Source organism: Anomaloglossus baeobatrachus, chromosome 1 (genome assembly GCF_048569485.1).
Source record: "Anomaloglossus baeobatrachus isolate aAnoBae1 chromosome 1, aAnoBae1.hap1, whole genome shotgun sequence".
Taxonomy (NCBI): Eukaryota; Metazoa; Chordata; class Amphibia; order Anura; family Aromobatidae; genus Anomaloglossus; species Anomaloglossus baeobatrachus.
Genome location: NC_134353.1, coordinates 488,023,283 through 488,043,577, shown reverse-complemented (window position 1 = coordinate 488,043,577; position 20,295 = coordinate 488,023,283). Strand labels below are relative to the sequence as shown.

The window sequence follows — 20,295 nt, the reverse complement described above, 5'->3', positions numbered from 1 at the left end:
ATAAAAACATTTCTTTATGTGCACTAGCGCTGTTGATTGGTGACTATGTGATTATGGGGTATAGTGTTCATTAGGCAAATTTAAAGACATCTGTCTCCGTTTTCATATATATGCTTTTTGAAGTTGTTGTCTTTTATCTTTGATGAAGTCCATATACGCTGCCCTATGTTTTCTAAACCCTTTGTATATAGAGAGCCTGGTGTTGGAGGGGGGGGGGAGTTTTCTCAGCAATGCTAAATTTTAAATCTAAAAATTCTGATTATGTCGGAACCGCTACACCCAGTAATCTAAGTGATACATCATTGAATTTAGGGTCTCTTTGCCAACATCATACTGCTCTCAGATAGACTATCATTTAAAATCTTTAGTTGAGACATTACCCTCCTATGTCCGGGACACTACGGACGTTCTCAGGCGCATTGACGAAACCTGATGGCAGATTCTCTTTAATTATCACTTCACTAGTGATTTGCCATGCTTTACTTTGATGAGAAAAACACTTTAATAAATTTCTTTAATCCATACCCTCTTTATAAATTCATTTTCCATTTTTTCCATGTGAAGAAAAAGTTGTAAGGTAAAAATCTTGGCCTCGGATATAATCATTTTACTTACCAAGTGGACATTGAAACCTAACATGGTAGTTGGAACAATTTTGTCCTTTCTGTTGCTCTTTGTTGATGCACCAGAAACCCTTTTTTGGATTGGAATGTACAACCTCCTTTGTGTCCTTTGGCCTATCCCATTCCGTGGTTCTTGCTTCAAGAGCAATAGGTCTAATGCACAAACGCTGGGGGTAATAAAATCGAATGGCTTCTACTGTTTCATAATCTCCATCACCTTCTGGATGATCTACATTAAACCAAGTTGTCCACTCTGAAGCACCTGGTAAAAAAAGATATCAAAATTATATAATTATTATTATATTTTATTTAACCTTATGTAAACTATGTCATTAACGCACTACTGTTAGCCAACCTGATCCTTTCAAGCCACTGGGTTATTTTCTGAAAGTAATTTTGGCACCCCAGTTATGTAATGCACCTGCATGGTGCTCAGCAATATTTAGTAGGAGTGATAACTATAGTTGCCTGGCAGGAAGGTTGATCAAAAATGCCATCCTGAAGAAGGAACTCATATGTGACAACTCATATGCTTCTCACATGTGACTTCCTGTTACGGGAGAAGGAAAACACACATGGATTTGATTAGGGTTATGGCATTAAGGGTACAATTTGGCCACATGTTTGTGGCGACTATAGCTGGGAACATTAGTATGTCAGTGGGTATTATTGCTCGTATTATCTGTGGGTGCTGTGGTAGACATTCATGAAGAGCCCTGAGACACAGTTGGGCCTTTTAAAAGCCACAACATTTTGAGAAAGCCATATTTGTATGTCTTGTTTTTGTTTTTTTGCATTTTGCCCTTCTTCATCAATCCTCAACTTTCCTCTAAAAAATAGGTGGAGATAAGCAGGATGCAGAATGGCTGGCCATGCACTCAATGGATTTAATATATTTTATACCAGATCCTGACATTAGTGATGAGCAAATATATTCAGCACTATTCGTTTCTCGCACGTATAAGAAGGTATTCGTGATATCCATTACTTGACGAGTATTCTGGTATACGCCTTGTGAGTTTTGAGCCTCTTCCTCAAATGTTTGGCGCCTAACTTTCAGACACTAAGCATGCAGAGATTGCTTGCCAGTCACAGTAATGCCACATCCATCTTTGCTACTTGCTACTTTGCTACTCTGATTGGGAGGCGCAGTAAGAAAAAGTAGAATAATACTTAATGAGTTTCCCCGCGGCTGTCACACTGATTCCAGGTCCGATCATTAAAGGTCATGAATATGGACTGCTTCCTCCGCCCTTTCTGTGTGACAGTGTCTGTGATTAGTTGCAGTCCTGCTTTCCTATCCACCCTTTGTGACAGCATCTGTAATTAGTTGCCCTCACACTAGCTGTCTGGGTCCCTGAAGTGGAGTGTAAAAATAAATAATTGGATAAAATGGCGTAGGGTCCCCCATATTTTGATACACAGCACAGATAAATCAAGCAGCCATAGGCTGCAGCCCCCAGTTGTCTGCATTATCTTGGGTGTGTGTGGCGCCCTGGACAAGCCAGGTCATCACAGAACTACACCAACACACCCCACACCCCAGTTAGGCACACCAAAGCCAAACACAAAATCCTTGTTGCCTTCCTCCAGGGGCTGATGTTCACACCAGGGGGGTGGGCCAGGCGGTTGATCCCGCCCACCGAGGAGTTCACAGTCCTGGAGGCAGGAAAAGGAAGAGAGCAGATAGAGTTTGAAATGAAAGTGAGAGGACATAAAGTGGTAGATGAGCAGTCTGAAGGCGGTCCGGGTGTGTGGCCCGGACGGAACAGCAAGGTTGGCAGACGGTGGTGACCGTCTGCAGGAGAGGCCGATTGGAGCAAACCGTAAGGACCGTGGATGGGCGGTGGCCCGGCGGTACCGGATCGGCGAGCAAAGAGAAGCCAGCACCATCCGGCAGGGCTTACGGACCCCGACAAGGCTAGGAGTCGCCGTTGAATTTGTCAAATCCGTTAGCGAAGGGAACCTCCGGGGTTTCCCAGCACTCAAGTCCCGATTGAAGGCAAACGCTCAAACCGTAAAGGGAAACACAGTCACCGCCAAGGCTACAGTTCCCAGGGCCAGAGCCTGCGGGCAAAAGGGGCTCCCTCAGCATCCATCCAAGCTGGGGAGCGGGTTACCGGTGGGAAGCCATTGGAACCGTAACACAACACAGGTGCAGGGAAAGGCAGTCACCATCAACCTGCCGAGAGGAAAAACACTGCAGCCGTCTGTTGGACCCGTCCATCCAGCTGTTTGTTTTACCGGAGACTTTGCATTCATCATTGGCTGAGTGAGTACCACCGTGCCGTGCGACGCAGCGCTGCCCATGCGACCCTGCACCTCACCAGGCCCCGTAACCCGCCTGCCACCCATCCCTACCTCCCCTCACCGGGCCCCGGGACAACCAAACCCCCTACCCACGGAGGGGAGAAACAACATCCAAGCTGCTCCCTGTCATCGCTCCCGGGATCCCTGTCCAGAGCAGCGGTGGTGTCACCAATCTCACCACAACCGTGGGTGGCGTCACGGACAATATCCCTAAACCCAAACCAAACCACCCCCTTTCACTCACGGGCGAGGAACGCCGCTCGAGTCCCCGGGATCCGGCCTACCGCTCGAGCCACCACAGAGCAGCAGCAGCAGCAGCCGGACCCGAGCAGAGGGTGAGCGCAGCGTCCCCTCCTCTGCCCGCGACATGTGCATCAAAATACGAGGGACCATATGTGTGAGGGGGGTTTTATTATTTAAATAAATAAATTTTAAAAATGTTGTGAGGTGCCCCCTAGTGTGATACTTAGCCAAGCCAAGATAAAGCGGACAGCTGGGGACTGATACTCTCAGGCTGGGGAGGCCCATGGGTATTGCGCCCACCCCAGCCTAAAAATAGCAGCCTGCAGACAACCCAGAATTGTCGTTGCATCCATTAGATGCGTTTATTCCAGCGTTTTACCTGGCTCATCCCGATTGCACTGCAGTGGTAGCAATCAGTGTAATAGTTAATGACATCTGTGACTTGTCATAAAAAAACAGCTGTCATCAAGCCCGAGGTTAGTAATGGGTAGGGATCTATGAATCCCCCAATTACTAGCCCTGTAAGTCAAAAGAAATAAACAGAAAGCACAAAAAAATCCTTTATTAAAATAAACAACACAAAACACATCTTTCTCCAAATTAACCCCTGCAGGTCAGATGTAATTCATAGACACGACATCCTACGAAAATCCCGTCACTGCTACATCTGAGGTCAGCAGAGCAAGAAAGAAAAGAAGCAACCAAATAACCGTAATGTGTATGAACATATCAAAATGTATTTAAATATATCCAAAAAGACCAGGTGATTTGATAAAAAAATCTGAGATCGCAGTGCGCAGTCACATTAGAAAACGCGACCAAGCACTGCGACATCAGCTGCACACTGATGGGGCCGCAGCTTGGAGAGTGGTTGCATCAGTGCGTTCACCTGATGTCACAGCTGGGGTTTCCATGTTACCCTAGTTGTGACCTCATGTGAACTGACTTGAGGCAAAGGGTCCCATAGAAGCACCACACCAGCACGAAACGGTTTACCATTGCCCAAGGCTTTGCCCCCCCCCTCCCTGCACTACATGTATCTCGTGTTGCACAATAAAGACTTTATTTAATCTCCCAGTGAGTTGCTGCTTTTTCCGTCCTCCTTTTTTGGATCTTGATTCTGTCACTTTTTGGTCATATATGCATTTTGTGCTTCATTGTATTCCCACTGAGGAACGTTAATAAAGGGACATTGCTGAGAATCCAGTGAAAAATTTTCTCCATCATTTTTGCATACTTACTTTTGTTGTACTTAGTATACAGTTTAATAGACCACATCAATTAATTGCTTACTATTAGTCCTGTTGGACATTGAATATTTTTCTGCCTATGGCAGTTGCTAATCAGCCGTTTTTTGAGTCAACTTCTCTTGGAGGCTAATCTTGTCTGGTGTTTTGCACAAGAGTTCCCTGATGTAGAGGGTGAAGGATCGGAATTTTGATCATCACGAGTTGACGTATAGGGTTTTGCTGGCTGCACCCAGTGATCTATCCTTTCCTTGGTGTCTTAGTTAGCAAGTCCTCTCTTTGCTCAAGTCTATTCCTATACAACTGTGTATTGTTTATTTCTTATAGCATCGTCAATATATGTTGAGGGCTTTAACTATCCCTTTAGGGCTGCTCTGACGCAAGTTAGGAATCCTTTCTTCATCTTTGAGGCTAGCTAGTTTCTTAGGCAGTGATGAGGTATCTAGGTAGAGTAGGTGTAACGTGGCACGGGGTGGTAGTCGTGGGCGAGGTAATTGTCTGCCGCACCCCGGCACGCTACATGAAAATGGGGGTCCTGGCTGGGTGTGTGGTGAACTACAGTAGCGATACACCTTTGCAGGCCGCATGTTGCCGATGGCTTTGGCAGGCCAAGACCAGATGGTACACAGTTCCAGAGAGGAAACCACAACTTCTTCATAAAAACAAAGTCTTTACTGAACAGACGGCTGATGATAACACCAAACACACGAAAGTGGGCATATTGCTTCTCGGACGTTTCATATGCATTAAAGAGTAAGTCCAGACATATTCCTGCAGCGTGTTCATTCTCATATGTCCTTTCACTTCCACATAGGTCTGAGCAATTCACCATCACCCAGCTCCACCTGACATCACAGTCCTCTAGAGTTGCTCCATCCTCTCTGCGGCTTTGCGTCAATTACTCTCCTGTAGAGATTGTGACAATATGGCCGGACAAGGCTACTTGCCTCCTGACGCTTCTGGATCTGCTACCCAGGACTCTCTATTCGACTCATGCACTGTTTCTTCCAGGCCCGTCCCTTCTTAAGCTATAAGCCATTAAGGGCCATACTGCTGAGTGTCTCCCTTAGGGATCAGTCTCTCGGTCACTCACTCATTCAGCGGAGTCACTCTGTATTGTAGATGGCTCTTTTCTCTACTCAGAATCTCACTTTCGTGGCTCTTGGTCTCCTCTCCTGTTACAGGTCACCCATATCATGCGGCTCTGCTTCTCCTCAGACCTGAGGTCTGTTCCTGTCACAGGCTGGGCCCTAACTGACGTTTCCACAGCAACCGTTTCTCTCCCTCAGCAGTAGCTTTTTCCCTATTGGCTAATCCTAGAATCCCAACTGTCACCTGTCTGTTACCGGGCAGATTTCACTTTTCAACTGCATACCCATAACACTAATAAAACCTTATTAAGCATTATACATTATATACTACATAACATTACACCTTTTACCAATACACATACTGTACATTACATCTTCAATACTGCTACACCTCTGCATAGTAACATTCTCTACTCTGCTACATCTTATACATTACAATACCTTACACTATACACTTTATATCTTATCACATGTATATATTTAAGAACACATTTGGTGTCTTCAGGGGTAGGAACTCGACCACCATCTTACATTGGCATGCTCCACCACTATTTCGAGCTGTGTTTAAATACTCAGGGATGCCGCCTGTTAGTTACCAACCACTCTTGTGGTCTTTTTTCTGGGTTTTTCATGTTTTTCCTCCTGAACTTTCTGGGATAGTGGATTTTAGTTCTTGGGTTGCTACTATCTCTGGATTAGGGATGGTGTTTCCCCTTGAATGGAATATCACCGGCAATGTCAGTGGTCTACTGACCTTAATACATTGATTATTAGTTTTCAGACATTTCTGCACCAAATCTGTAGCTCCTAGCAAAAAAACGCCCTGACACTGCATCAAAATGCATGCGGTATCAGTGCGGGTTTTTTTGCCAGGAGATGCAGATTTGGTGCAGAAATGTCAGCAACAAAATACTCAATGTGCGCAACACGCCTAATATGGAAATCTGGCATTGATTTCAATGACTTGACCTTAAGTAAGGTCACTGAGTTTAATGAGTTCACCTCAGGTCAGTTTACCTGAGGTCGCAGCTGGGATTCCCATGGTACCCCAACTGTGACCTCTGGTGAACTGGCCTGAGGTGAACTCATTGAACTAAGTGACCTCACATCAAATGAAGTAATTGAACTCAATACCTGCTTACCGGATTAGGCGCTTTGATGCGATTTTGGTGCGTTTTCTTGCCAGGAGCTGCAGATTTGGTGCTGAAATGTCTGCAAGCAAATACTCAATGTGCGCACATCACCTAATCTAGTAATCCGGCATTGAGTTCAATATCTTCAACTGAGGTGAGATCACTGAGTTCAATCAGTTCCCCTCAGGTCAGTTTACCTGAGGTGGCAGCTGGGGTACCATGGGAACCCCAGCTGTGACCTCAGGTGAACTGACTGACCTCACCGCTCTCACAGCTGTGGCTCCATCAGTGTGTCCCTGATGCCACAGTGAGCTGTCACATTTTCTAACATGACCGTGCACTGCGACCTCAAATGTAGCAGAGCTGGGATCATCGTGGGACGTCGTTGTAATGTACAATGTTTATATCTGTCTCTTTAAGAAAAAACAGGTCTGGGGAATAGTGGGTAGAGACAGGAAGAAGGGTAGAAAGGAGGTTTTTCGTTTCAGTTTAGACCATGCTGATGTAACTGTATGCTGTATACTGGAGAGAGATGCTGAAGAATAAAGTACAGTTAGAAGTTACTCTCGTGGATTCCTTACACCATGTGGACATTACAGTCGTGTCTGTGGATTACATCAGATCTGCAGGGGTGTTTGGGGGCTACTATATTGGAGAAAGAGGTTTTTTTTTTAAAATAATTTTTCTGTGTTTTGTGTTTATTTCTTTTGACTTACACAGTTACTAATGGGGTGGTCTCATAGAAGACTCCTCCCCATTATTAACCTCGGAATTGATGCCAGCTGTGATTTTTTTGACAATTCACACCCGTCATTCACTACATATAGGGATGAGTTTGGAAAAGCGTCAGAATTATTGCATCTGATAGATGCACCAATTTTAGGGTGGCTACCGGATGCTATCATAATTGTGGGGGACCCAACAACATTTTTTTAAATTATTTATTGATTTAAATAATTTAAAAATAAAATGCATGGGGGTCCCTCGTATTTTGATACACAGCCAAGATAACGAAGACAACTGTTGGCTGCAGCCTGCAGTCTACTTTATCTGTGTTGGGGGATTAGATGACATTTTTTCAATTATTTATTTAGCAAGCATGAGAGCATCCAATCACAGACTCTGTCATATAGGGTGGGCAGGAGAAGCAGTACATATTCATGAACTTTAATGATTGGACCAGGAAGCAGTGTGACAGCCACAGGAAACTCAGTAAGTATAATTCTCCTGCTTTAATCCCCATAATTCTCTGACAACATTATTTCCAGAAATCAAATGCGAGTCAGAAATGCATCCAGGCATCTTTCCCATGCTGTTCCCATTCAGTTTCAGCACTTTGCATCCATTGCATCATTTTTACAGCTATCCCAGACCTTCTTCCAAGGTCCTCCAAAAAATTATTCGAGTTACCCATTGACTTGCATTAGGTTCGTTATTCGGTATGAATACACAAATAATAGAAATTATTCGGCACACAGAATAATAATAATATAATAAGTTTTAATTCTATAGCGCCAACATATTCCGCAGCGCTTTACAATTAAGAGGGGACATGTACAGACAATATGAGACAATACAAAATAACAAAATTAAGATATCAGGAGGAGTGAGGGCCCAGCTCGTAAGCTTACAGTCTATGAGGAAATAGGGGAGACACAAAAGGTGAATGGGGGAGGGGGGAAGCTTGTTATATATGGTCCAGCCATCGATTTAATAGGGTATTCAAAAGCAGCTGCATGAACCCATCAGTGAGAATTTATACAGGTACAGGGGACGAGAACTGGAAGTAAATTTTTTGAAGGGCAGAAAGGGACTAGATTAGATCAGGGCAGTGAGTTGATAGGTTAGTCTAAAGAAATGCGTTTTTAGGGCCCGATTAAAGGTGTGGATGTTGGGAATTAATCGGACTACTCTTGGTAGTGTGTTCCAGAGCATAGGCACAGCTCGTGAGAAATCTTGAAGACGGGAGTGGGAGGTTCGAATTGTTGAGGATGTCAGTCTTAAGTCATTAGCAGAGCGGAGGGCACGGGTGGGGTGATAGACAGAGATGAGGGAGGAGATGTAGGGTGGTGCAGAACTGTGGAGAGCTTTGTAAGTGAGAGTGATAGGTTTATATTGGATTCTGTAATGGATAGGCAACCAGTGCAATGACTGGCAAAAGCAGAGGCATCAGTGAAGCGGTTGCAGAGGGAAATGATCCTGGCTGCGGAATTCAGAATGGATTGGAGAGGGGAGAGTTTAGTAACAGGGAGACCAATTAGTAAAGAGTTGCAATAATCCAGGCAAGAATGAATGAGAGCGACAGTAAGAGTTTTTGCAGAGTCAACGGTAAGAAAAGGTCGAATTCTTGAGATGTTTTTGAGGTGGAAGTGACAAGAATGAGCAAGTGAACGAATGTGGGGAGTGAAAGAAAGATTGGAGTCGAATATAACCCCAAGACAGCAGGCGTGCTGCTGGGGCGTAATGGTAGAGCCACACACAGAAATGGTAATATTGGGTTCCGGAAGGTTAGGCGAGGGAGGAAACAGGAGAAGTTCAGTTTTTGACAGGTTCAGTTTTAGATAGAGGGAGGACATGATGTTGGAGACAGCAGACAGACAATCGGTAATATTTTGTAATAGTGCAGGGGTGATGTCAGGAGATGTGTATAGTTGGGTGTCATCAGCATAGAGATGGTACTGGAAACCAAATCTGCTGATTATTTGTCCAATAGGGGCTGTGTATAGCGAGAACAGGAGGGGGCCTAGGACTGAACCCTGAGGAACCCCGACCGTAAGGGGAAGAGGAGAGGAAGAGGAGCCGGCAAAGGATACAGGAAATGAGCGGTCAGAGAGGTAAGAGGAGAACCAGGAAAGAACGGTGTCCTTGAGCCCGATAGAGCAGAGCATAGTGAGGAGGAGCTGGTGATCCACAGTATCGAATGCAGCAGAGAGATCCAGGAGGATCAGCAGGGAGTAGTGACTATTAGATTTAGCTGTTAGTAAATCATTAGAGACTTTAGTAAGAGCAGTTTCAGTAGAATGTAAGGAGCGGAAACCAGATTGTAGAGGGTCAAGGAGAGAATTATCTGACAGATAGCGGATTAAACGGGAGTGGACCAGACGTTCCAGGAGTCAAAGTGAGCTAGAAGAAGTGTAGGAGGGCAGACAATGTGTGGTGTTATGAGGCTGGGAGGAAATTTCCTGGCGTATATGGTAAATTTTTTCTTTAAAATAATTGGCCAGGCCATCTGCACTGAGGTTGGTGGTTGGGGCCAGAACTCCTGGGGTCCTAGGAGGGAATGGAAAGTATCAAAGAGTCGTTTAGGATTGTTGGCTAGGGAGGTGATGAGGGTGTTAAAGTATGCTTGTTTGGAGAGGTGAAAGGCAGCATTGTATGTTTTGAGCATAAACTTATAATGGATGAAATCTTCGGCTAGATTGTATTTTCTCCACAGACGTTCAGTGCACATGGAACACCGCTGGAGAAAGCGTGTTTGCAACGTGTGCCTGGGCTGCTGCCGTCTGCGTCGAGTTGCTCTGTGTGTGGCAGGTGAATCCGAACCCGAATATTTGATTATTTGCCCTTCTTTACCTGACACATTTTAGCAAGAATCTAAACCAACTCATGGCTGGTGTAGATTTAGGTTTGGGTTCACAGGTTGCCCAAGATGTGTTAATTTTATTATGAGATATTTGCAATATATAAAGTACCTTAAGCTAATTTAAAGTAACTGTAACCCTATGTCTAGAATTATTTGGGTACTATTTCTGGTGGATGGCAATGTACCAGCTAAATTAAAGCACAGAAGAATGATTTGCTAGAGAACTAAAAGTGAAGAATCCAAGAATGGACCCAAATACCATTAAAACAGGGGCTTCATCTGTATTTTTTAACACATGACTGACTTTTTTTACTGTTCATCATATTTTTCAGTTTATCAGCACATTTTCTGAAAACAATAGTCTCCTGTTAAATATAAGACATGAGATGTCTATTAAACAATTCTGAAAACAATCGGAGTATTCATGCATAAAATATTTTAGATTGGTTGCTCTCCACTAAATGATTCAGCCTGTAAAGTGTAAGAGAAAGGCATCACATTTCTGCTAGAATGTAACGGAAGCTGTCAAACGAAGGAAAACATGAGAGACATTCCACGCACACTACACCCCGTATCATTAGCATCTAATGAAACCTCTCTCTAAAATTCGTGACTTTTTTATATATTGTTTGAAATATGGCTTCACTTGTATATTTATTCTTCCACATTATGTGCTGTTTTAGGATTAGCTGCCCAAATTATTTCAGTTTCATATGACATTCAAAATAAAGTTCAATAACATCATTGTGATTTTGTAATCCATATCCATTAAAGTGTTCTTGCATTACGGAAAATGCTGGCATATCAATAGTACAATCTATCACCTGATAACTGGCAATCTGACTGCAGAAGAATCCTTTATTTTTGTTATATATTTATACAGGTATTGACTAATCATATTCATTTCTTAACAATGACACAAGGTTCAAAACTAATTCATGCAAATTACAATAACTGTAAATACAGTATAACATTTAATATATGAACTTAATATGTGAAAACCACCTAGGCTATTTGTTAATACGTACCAAAGCTCCCAGAATATTTAGGGGGCTTCCAGAGGTTTTTGTGAAGTCAGACTATTCAATCCTCAGAAGGAGCCCCGGTGTTTGATAGTATATTCAGGAGGTGGAACATAGCCTAGGTTTAGAATGAGGTATGGCTTGTGAAATTCATAGTTTTGGTTATCGGGTATATTTAGATAAAAAAACAGTAGAAAGCTGACATCAAGTAATGCTTAGGAATTTGTTCTTTTTTGTGTAATGACTTAAATATTTATAATTTTTCTGGATGCCGGCTTTCTACTAGTCTTTGGCTTAAGTCTAGGTTGCAATCTGACATGCAAATACTCTACAAATATTGAATGGACATCTACTTTCAGTGGCATAGCTATATTTTGATGGGCCCCGGTGCAAAGTTTGATTTGGGCCCCTCCCATTCGGGCCATTGTAGCATTCAAAATCCTTTAAAGACATACAAGTTGCCTCCCCATCCTCTTAATTGTGTAGTAATGACTCCCATTCTGTACTAATGTCCCTCCATCCTGGGCCATTTCCTGGTAAATATGTCCCTCATTCTGATGTATGGTCCCATCATGACTATATACTCGTATATATCTCCCCATCATGGCTCCATCCTGGTATATATGCGCACATCATGGCCCATCTTTGTATATATGTCCCCATCATGGCCCCATCCTGCTATATATAGCCCCATCATGTTCCCATCCTGGTATATATGGCCCCATCAAGTCCCCATTTTTGTATATATGTCTCCATCATTGCCCCATCCTGGTATATTGCCCCATCCTGGTATAGATGGCCCCATCATATCCCCATCCTGGTGTATATATAGCTTCATCATGTCCCATCCTGATATATTGGCCCCATCATGTCCCCATTCTGGTAAATACAGCCCCATCATTTCTGAATCCTAATATATAGCCCCATGCTTCCTATTTTATGTGAACATTTTGGCTGCACCCTGGTATATAGTCCCATCTTGGTATATGTCCTCATCATGGCTGCATCCTGGTATATGTCTGATCTGCCCAGGGCTATGGGGTACTCGGTCCCGGGCCGTATATATACAAGGATGCTGTGTCACGGGTGGGTAATGGCCGTTGTCCGGTTACGTGACCCTGGGGGGTCACTTGAAAAGGGGTTATATACAGGGGAGATTATAGAGTTTATGTCGACACGCCACTTGCGGGTTGCAGCTAGGTAGATGGAGCCACTGTTGTACAGTCTATGGCCACTGGGGCTAGTGGTAATGGCAGCCTGGGTGTTGGGCCCTCCGCAGGTAGGGCTGAGCCCCAGGGGGTGGATGATAGAATGCGGCATGGAAAGAACGGAGACCACACGATGGGAATGCAGTGCAACTCATGTTTACTCACAGCGTTGGTAATGCTGGACGTCTGGTTCAGACCCCTGCTCCCTGTAGTTTCAGTGTCGGTGTAGTAACCTGTTGGTTTTTTTCCCCTGCACTTCTCAGTTGTTTTGTGGAACCCCGTGGCTTGGAGCGTCTGGGGGTCCCCTCCTGTTTGTCGTCAGGCTCTGGTCCGTACAGCGGGCAGTGTGAACCCTGTAGGGTTGGTGTAGTGTCCCGGTCCCTGACTCTCTCGTTACTTCTGGTGCCCCCGGACTCTTGGGTCAGTGAGGTCCTGGATGGTCTCCTCACTGTGCAGGTATTTGTCAGGCAGCTAGAAGCGTTCATCTAACCTAGGGCCCTGTGCCCCATCGGTGCTTTGGTTCCAGGGGTACCTCATCGTACCCTCCCTGGCAACCACTCAACTGCACCAGTAGGCCCTGCATCTATGACAGGATGCAGTACCTAGTAGTGCCCTGATGGGTTCAGGGGCGCTACATGTCCCCATCCTGGTATATAGCCCCATCCTGGAATATATCCGCATTCTGATAACTATGATCCCCCAGCACACCGCACACAGTAAAAAAAACCCTAAACTATTACACTCACCTTCCAGTGTCTTCCTCAGGTGCTGGCATGCTGGCAACAGACCAGCATGTAAGCAGCACAGTGCATGATGTCCCTGTCATGCGCGCCTACTTACAGTGCTGTGAGCTGTGTTAGAATAATTGCTGCTTCTCATGCCCAGGATTATGGGCGTGGAGAGCAGTGAATACTCAAAGCCTTAAGGCTACTTTACACACTGCGATATCGGTCCCGATATCGCTAGTGTGGGTAGCCGCCCCCATCTGTTGCGCGACACGGGCAAATCGCTGCCCGTGCCGCACAACATCGCCCAGACCGGTCACACATACATACCTGTCCGGCGACGTCGCTGTGACGGGCAAACCGCCTCCTTTCTAAGGGGGCGGTCCGTGCGGCGTCACAGCGACGTCACTGAACCGCCGCCCAATAGCAGCGGAGGGGCGGAGATGAGCGGGACGTAACATCCCGCCCACCTCCTTCCTTCCTCATAGCGGCCGGGAGGCAGGTAAGGGGAGCATCCTCGTTCCTGCGGTGTCACACGCAGCGATGTGTGCTGCCGCAGGAACGAGGAACAACCTCGTTACTGCTGCAGTAACGAGATTTGAGAATGGACCCCCGTGTCGCCGATTAGCGATTTTGCACGTTTTTGCAACGATGCAAAATCGCTTATCGGTGTTACACGCAACGGCATCGCTAATGCGGCCGGATGTGCGTCACGAATTCCGTGACCCCAACGAGTTCGCATTAGCGATGTCGCAGCGTGTAAAGCCCGCTTTAGGCCTTGTGCGCACTAGGTGTTTTTGCTGCGTTTTTAGCGGCGTTTTTACCACGTTTTTGCACTGAAAACGCAGTGACATTGCTTCCCCAGCAATGTCTATGAGTTTTCATTTTTGCTGTCCGCACACAGCCTTTTTTTGTAGTTGCGTTTTTGTAGTGACCACAAAAACGTAGCATGTCAATTATTTTTGCGTTATTCACTGCGTTTTTCACCCATTGAGTTCAATGAGATGTTCAAAAACGCAATGTAAAACGCATATAGCTGCGTTTCTATGACTAAAAACGCAACTATAAACGCAAGGGGTGGGTACTAAAGTGACGTGTACAGGAAGAGGATTCCTTCTGTTGGTAAACACAGAAGCGTGAATCCTCCCGGTACCGCCACCACTGCTTCCACAACCCACCCGGTGCCATGTCAGCTCCAGTGCGGCGTCATGTCTGGGCGGGAGGTGGAGGCAGCGGCGAAAACAAAAGTGAACAGTAGAAAAAAAATGTCATACTCACCTGTCTGCAGGGTCCCGGTGCCATGTCCGCTCCCAGCTCCTTTCCCGGTACCGCCGCTCCGGCTGTGTTCAGTGTCACCGGGACGTACAATGCCTGCAGGACCTGGTGCTGATCACCTGATGCGGTCACCTGACGCGTCAGCTGATCGTAATTCTTGTGGTGTCACCGGCTTTTTAGCGCCCGGCTTAACTTATCAGGTGATCCTGCCGTCAGGAGATTTCATCAGCCTATTTACCGCCAGCTCCTGCAGCAATGGGACAGGATCAGACTCTCATCCGATCGCTCCAGGAGCTGCCGGTAATCAGCACGGACGTGACTCAGTATTCTCAGTATTTTTTTTTTTTCTACTGATGCATCAGCTGATTGTATAATCGGCTTTTATACAATCAGCTGCTGTGTCATGTGATTCACGTCCTTGAACCTGACACATCATCTGATCGCTTTGCCTTCCAGCAAACCGATCAGATGATATTGGATCCGGATTGGACAGCGCGAGACCCTTGACCCAGGATTACTGCGTAGGGGAGTTCTTTATTTCAATTAAGATGGAGTCACTAATTGTGTTGTGTTTTATTTATAATAAAAATATTTTTCTGTGTGTTGTGTTTTTTTTTATCTTTACTAGAAATTCATGGTGGCCATGTCTAATATTGGCGTGACATCATGAATTTCGGGCTTAGGGCCAGCTGACAATATACAGCTAGCCCTAACCCCATTATTACCCAGCGAGCCACCCGACATCAGGGCAGCCTGAAGAGTTGGATACAGCGCCAGAAGATGGCGCTTCTATGAATGCGCCATTTTCTGGGGTGGCTGCGGACTGCAATTCGCAGCGGGGGGTGCCCAGAAAGCTTGGGCACTCTGCACTGCGGATTCCAATCCCCAGCTGCCTAGTTGTACCTGGCTGGACTCAAAAATCGGGCGAAGCCTATGTCATTTTTATTTTAATTATTTCTTGAAATTCATGAAATAAAAAAAAAGGGGGCTTCCGTATATTTTTGATTGCCAAACGGGTACAAATAGGCAGCTGGGGGTTGGGGGCAGCCCGTACCTGCCTGCTGAACCTGGCTAGCATACAAAAATATAGCGAAGCCCATGTCATTTTTTTTTTTTGGGCAAAAAACTCCTGCATACAGTCCTGAATGGAGGATGCTGAGCCTTGTAGTTCTGCAGCTGCTGTCTGCTCTCCTGCATACACTCGTTCTGCAGCTGTCTGCTCTCCTGCATACAATGAAGAACATATTGAAGAAGGAAATGACATCAGACCTTTTTTTTTTCATCAACAATCTTTAATGACATTGTTCACTGATTAAAAACGCAGTGAGCAAAAACGCAGAAAAAAACGCACCAAAACGCGGTAAAAATGCATGCGTTTTTGCCGCGTTTTTTTGCCGCGGGTGCGTTTTTTAAGACAAAAACACACATAAAATCACAGCGTGAAAAAAACGCCTAGTGCGCACATACCTTTAATTGGCAGCCAGCACATAGCAGCGTAGGGACCCCACAGGTCTCTGTGCTGCAATCAATGTATTTAAGCTGGATGCATGCCCTCGGACGCACATCCAGCTGAAACAGGTGCTGGGGTCAGCAGTGATAGTTATGCCCCTATCCACTTCTCTCCTACAAATATTGTTACAGGAAACAAATCTGTTACATACTGCTGAATGTTTTTCTTTTCTACAGTAAGTGAGGATTTGCATGTGATTTATACAAAAACAGATGCATGAAACAGATATGGGCCACAAACATTTAAAAAATGTTAATCTGCAACATGTGCCCATAACCAATCAACCACATATAAAGCAGCTATGGAGGACTTTCAAGAAATTGAAAAGAAGCAAACAAGTAATGCCATTAGGACTCATTTATTATATATACACTTATTTATTATATATACTGTATATATAAATAAATATATATATATATTATACATTTTAAATAAATAATTAAAAAAACGGTGTGGATTCCCTGTATTTATGTTAACCAACCAAGACAAAGCAACCAGCTAAGGGTTATGGCCCACAGCTGTCTGCTCTACCTACACTGGTTATCAAAAATAGGTGGAACCCCACATCATTTTTTTTATTTATTCCCTATTCACATGTGTTTGCCGGGCAATTGCCCCCATTTTGCTTCCTTTTGAAGCCCTCTAGCCCTTACTATGATCACTTTACAGCCATTTTGCAGCACCAAAGTTTGGGTCCCCTTTGACTTATATGGGAGTTCGGGGTCAGGAGTCAAGTTTAGGTCAAGTCTGAGTCCCAAACCGAACTTTTAACTAAAGTCTGCCTGAACCCGGCAAACCTGAACTTCAAAGGGTCTACGCATCCCTAGCATTGGGTCTATGCATCGCAAGATAGCTGCTCTGTAGTTATGTAAAAAAAGGAATAAAAATATCCAATCAGAAAATAAAACCAGATTAGATTAGAAAAGTTACTGTTAATATTTGAATAAGGAAAAATAATGATATAAAAGAAATGAAGAAGGTGATATCTTAGATATCATGGTCATTTTTAAGGTGATATTGGTGTGGGTGGTAGGTTGAATAAACAAAGCTTAGTATTACATATAGTTTAGAGCAGAACCCCTTTAAACTGATGTACTGGATCATAGTATGTTACATAAAATTGTGTTAAGATGTAGGCATTGATAGTTTGTCCATTTTGGAAGCAGAAATCTAATATATGTCCTTTTGAATTTGCTTTGTCTTGCAGAAATAATGCGAAAGATATCTAAATGTTTTCATTTTTTACTTCTAAAAGAACACTTCACATATTCGTAAAAAAACAGCATGCTTTTTATTTCCATCAAAACTAAACTGATTTATTACATTCATGAGATAACATCAGAGGATTTACAATGGCGTCATTACTGAAGATTCTACAGATCTAGAGAATTTAGAAACAGAACACAAAATAAATGTGTCTGTTGTATTTAAATAGGTCTTGTCATAATGTTAAAACAGGTCAGTTTCTAATCTTATTTTATTCCTGTTGCTCTTCAGTCTATGCTTAGTTGTTGTTTTTCTTTGCTAAAGTTATGTGGACCTGTGGAAGTTTGGGTTCGCTGGATTCGGCCGACATCCATTAGATGTGCCAATTTTAGCGCCTTGCCCTGCTCTTCCCGATTGCGTTGGCAATAGAGGTAATATTTTGGGGGTTGATGTCAGCTGTGAACTGACAGCTGGCATCAAGCATATGGCTTAATAATGGATAGGTGTCTGTCAGACATCCCTATTACTAACCCGGTAAGTATAGAGTTGAAAAACACATACACAAAGGAATACAAATGTTTAGTTGAATAGAGACTCTTCCACATGCCTCATTCACCAATTAACCAGCTAATTTAAAAAAAAAATCCTTGCAGTTCCATCTGCGACTGGTCTGCCACTGACTAATAGTGACCTATGGAGGTGCGTTCTAAGAATGTTCTCAGAACGAAGCTTTAGGAATTTATAGGTGTCATGGAACATTACACTTTGGATTTCTTTTGAATTAATAAATTGGTGAACAAGGGAGTGGGGGACAGTCTTTATTCAAATAAACTATATTTTTCCAGTATGTGTATTTTTTTAACTCTACACTTGCAGGGTTAGTAATGGGGATATCTGATAGACACTTATCCATTAATAACCCCTTGGCTTGATGTCAGCGGTCAATTCACAGTTGACATTAATCCCAAAAGTATTACTATTATATCCTGATTACCATTGCAACAGGGCAATCAGGAAGATCCAGGCAAAATGCCAGAATTGGTGCATCTATGAATGTGTCACTTCTGGGGTGGGTACAGGCTGCTAATTTAAGGCTGGGAAGGGCACAATAACTATTTGCCTTCCCAGCCTGATGATACCAGCTCCCAGCTGTCTACTTTACTTTGGCTGGTTATCATAAATAGTGGGGACCCCACGTCATTTTTTTTTAAATCATTTAAATAAATTGTTTAAAAAAATTATTTTGAATCTCCTATATTTTGATAACAAGCCAAGGTAAAACAGATAGCTGAGGGTTACAGCCTTCAGTTGTCTGCTTTACCTGTGCTAGTTATCAAAAATAATTTACTTATTTTTCTTGATTGTTCACAGCAGCTTACAGATATCTTCTGCATGCAATAAAGCTTGTTGATTGGCTGTGCTGCTGGCATTCAACATACTTTATTAGCATTAGAACAGTACCTAAACTCTGAACTCAGACACTGAATTTTTTAATAAGTTCAAGCCCCCGACACCAGGTGTCTGGTACAAACCCCAAACTTTACCGTTCGGGTTTGCTCATTTCTAGTCTTAACCAAGGGATCATTGCTGACAGGATTATCTTTAGGCTTCTCTGCATTATTACCCTATAAGCCTCACTCCCTTGGTTAAAGACCTTAAAATTTAGCACTAAATAAAAAGTCCCATATCAACTGTATGGTGGATTTAAAAGAAAACAAACAACAAACACAAAACAGCATGCGAGAATAAAATAAGAGCATAAACTGGACACTTTTGACCTGGTGGCAGGTACGGTGACACAGTGACAGTCTTACAATCATTGAATGTGCAAAGGCATATAAGCCCTAATGTATGTACATTAATGACAAAAATGAGGGGTGCAATATTTTAGGTCTTGGCATGACAATAAACAGATACAAGAGGCAAAGTTAGGGAGACAGCTCCTTGGAACTCAAGCAATAGTCACTAACACTAAATCCCAACAGTATAGCCATTCTAGTACTCCAGTATGGTTATTGGAAGTAAAACCTAGTGGAGATTCTCTCTCTATCTCGGGCACCTTGACCTCTACTGCAGCTATACAGTCGTGCTCATCATTATTGGCACCCATGAAGTTTAACTACATAATGTGGAATATCTCCTGAAATAAATGATTCACACAAAACAGCTTTTTTGTATAGAGCACTCATATTAAATACAAAAGAGCAAATGATAAACAACTATTTTAAACAAAAAATAACGGGATGGAAAAAAATAGAAAAACTTGAAGCTGCTGTGACACTGGTATTGGCACCCTTTACATTAAATAAGTATGGAAACACATTTTGACTCGCTTCTGGTAAATCACAAATAAAAATCACTTGTGATAAATTGTTGTTGACCATGGGATATGAATTGGCCAATGAATGATGATTTCAAAGTTTTGAATGGCCACATGATAGGCCCTGTTCCTTTATCACAATAGTGAAGACAAATGAGCTGTCTGAGGACATCAGAACTGCTATTATTAGCAAACACAAGATTTCCAAAGGGTATAAGGCCATCTGCAAAGACCTTGGTATCCCAGTTTCAACAGTGTGCAATGTTATTAAGACGTTTGCCAAGCATAGAACCTTCAAGAACCTCCCTGGATGTGGTAGAATGAGGAAAATTGACAAGAGATGTCTTTGAAGGTTGGTGGAAATGGTGTAAAAAACACCACGTCAAACATTCAAAGACCTGTAGGCCAACCTGGAACAGTCTGAGGTCATGGTTTCAACAAGTACCATACACCACACAATAAACCAAGGGGAGCTTTATGTGCAAAGGCCAAGAAAGAAACCATTGTTGAAAAAAAGACATAAAAAGAAACAAGTAATCTTTGCCAAAGAGTACCTTGACAAACCACAATCCTTCTGGGAAAATGTTGTGTGGACAGATGAAACAAAAATAGACCTTTTTTGGGAGTGCAAAGCAACAGTTTATTTACAGATAGCGTAATGAAGCTTGTAAGGAAAAGAACACCCTACCAACAGTTAAGCATGGTGGAGGATCCATAATGTTGTGGGGTTGTTTTGCTGCCTCTGGTACTGGAGGCCTTGCCTGTATCGCAGGAATCATGAAATTCAAGAATTATCAAG

At 43.5% G+C, this 20,295-nt stretch overlaps 1 protein-coding gene across 1 annotated transcript in view; it reads right to left on the bottom strand.

The window, feature by feature from the left end:
• Positions 1-5,255, bottom strand: part of CILP2 (cartilage intermediate layer protein 2) — a 118,751-nt gene extending 113,496 nt beyond the window's left edge. Inside the window, exons 1-2 of the mRNA XM_075347213.1 lie at positions 5,099-5,255; positions 616-885 (exon numbers count right to left, since the gene is read on the bottom strand). Coding sequence (XP_075203328.1) covers positions 616-885; positions 5,099-5,255 — 427 coding nt within the window. The remainder of the gene's footprint in view (positions 1-615; positions 886-5,098) is intronic.
• Between the last annotated feature and the right edge of the window lie 15,040 nt (positions 5,256-20,295).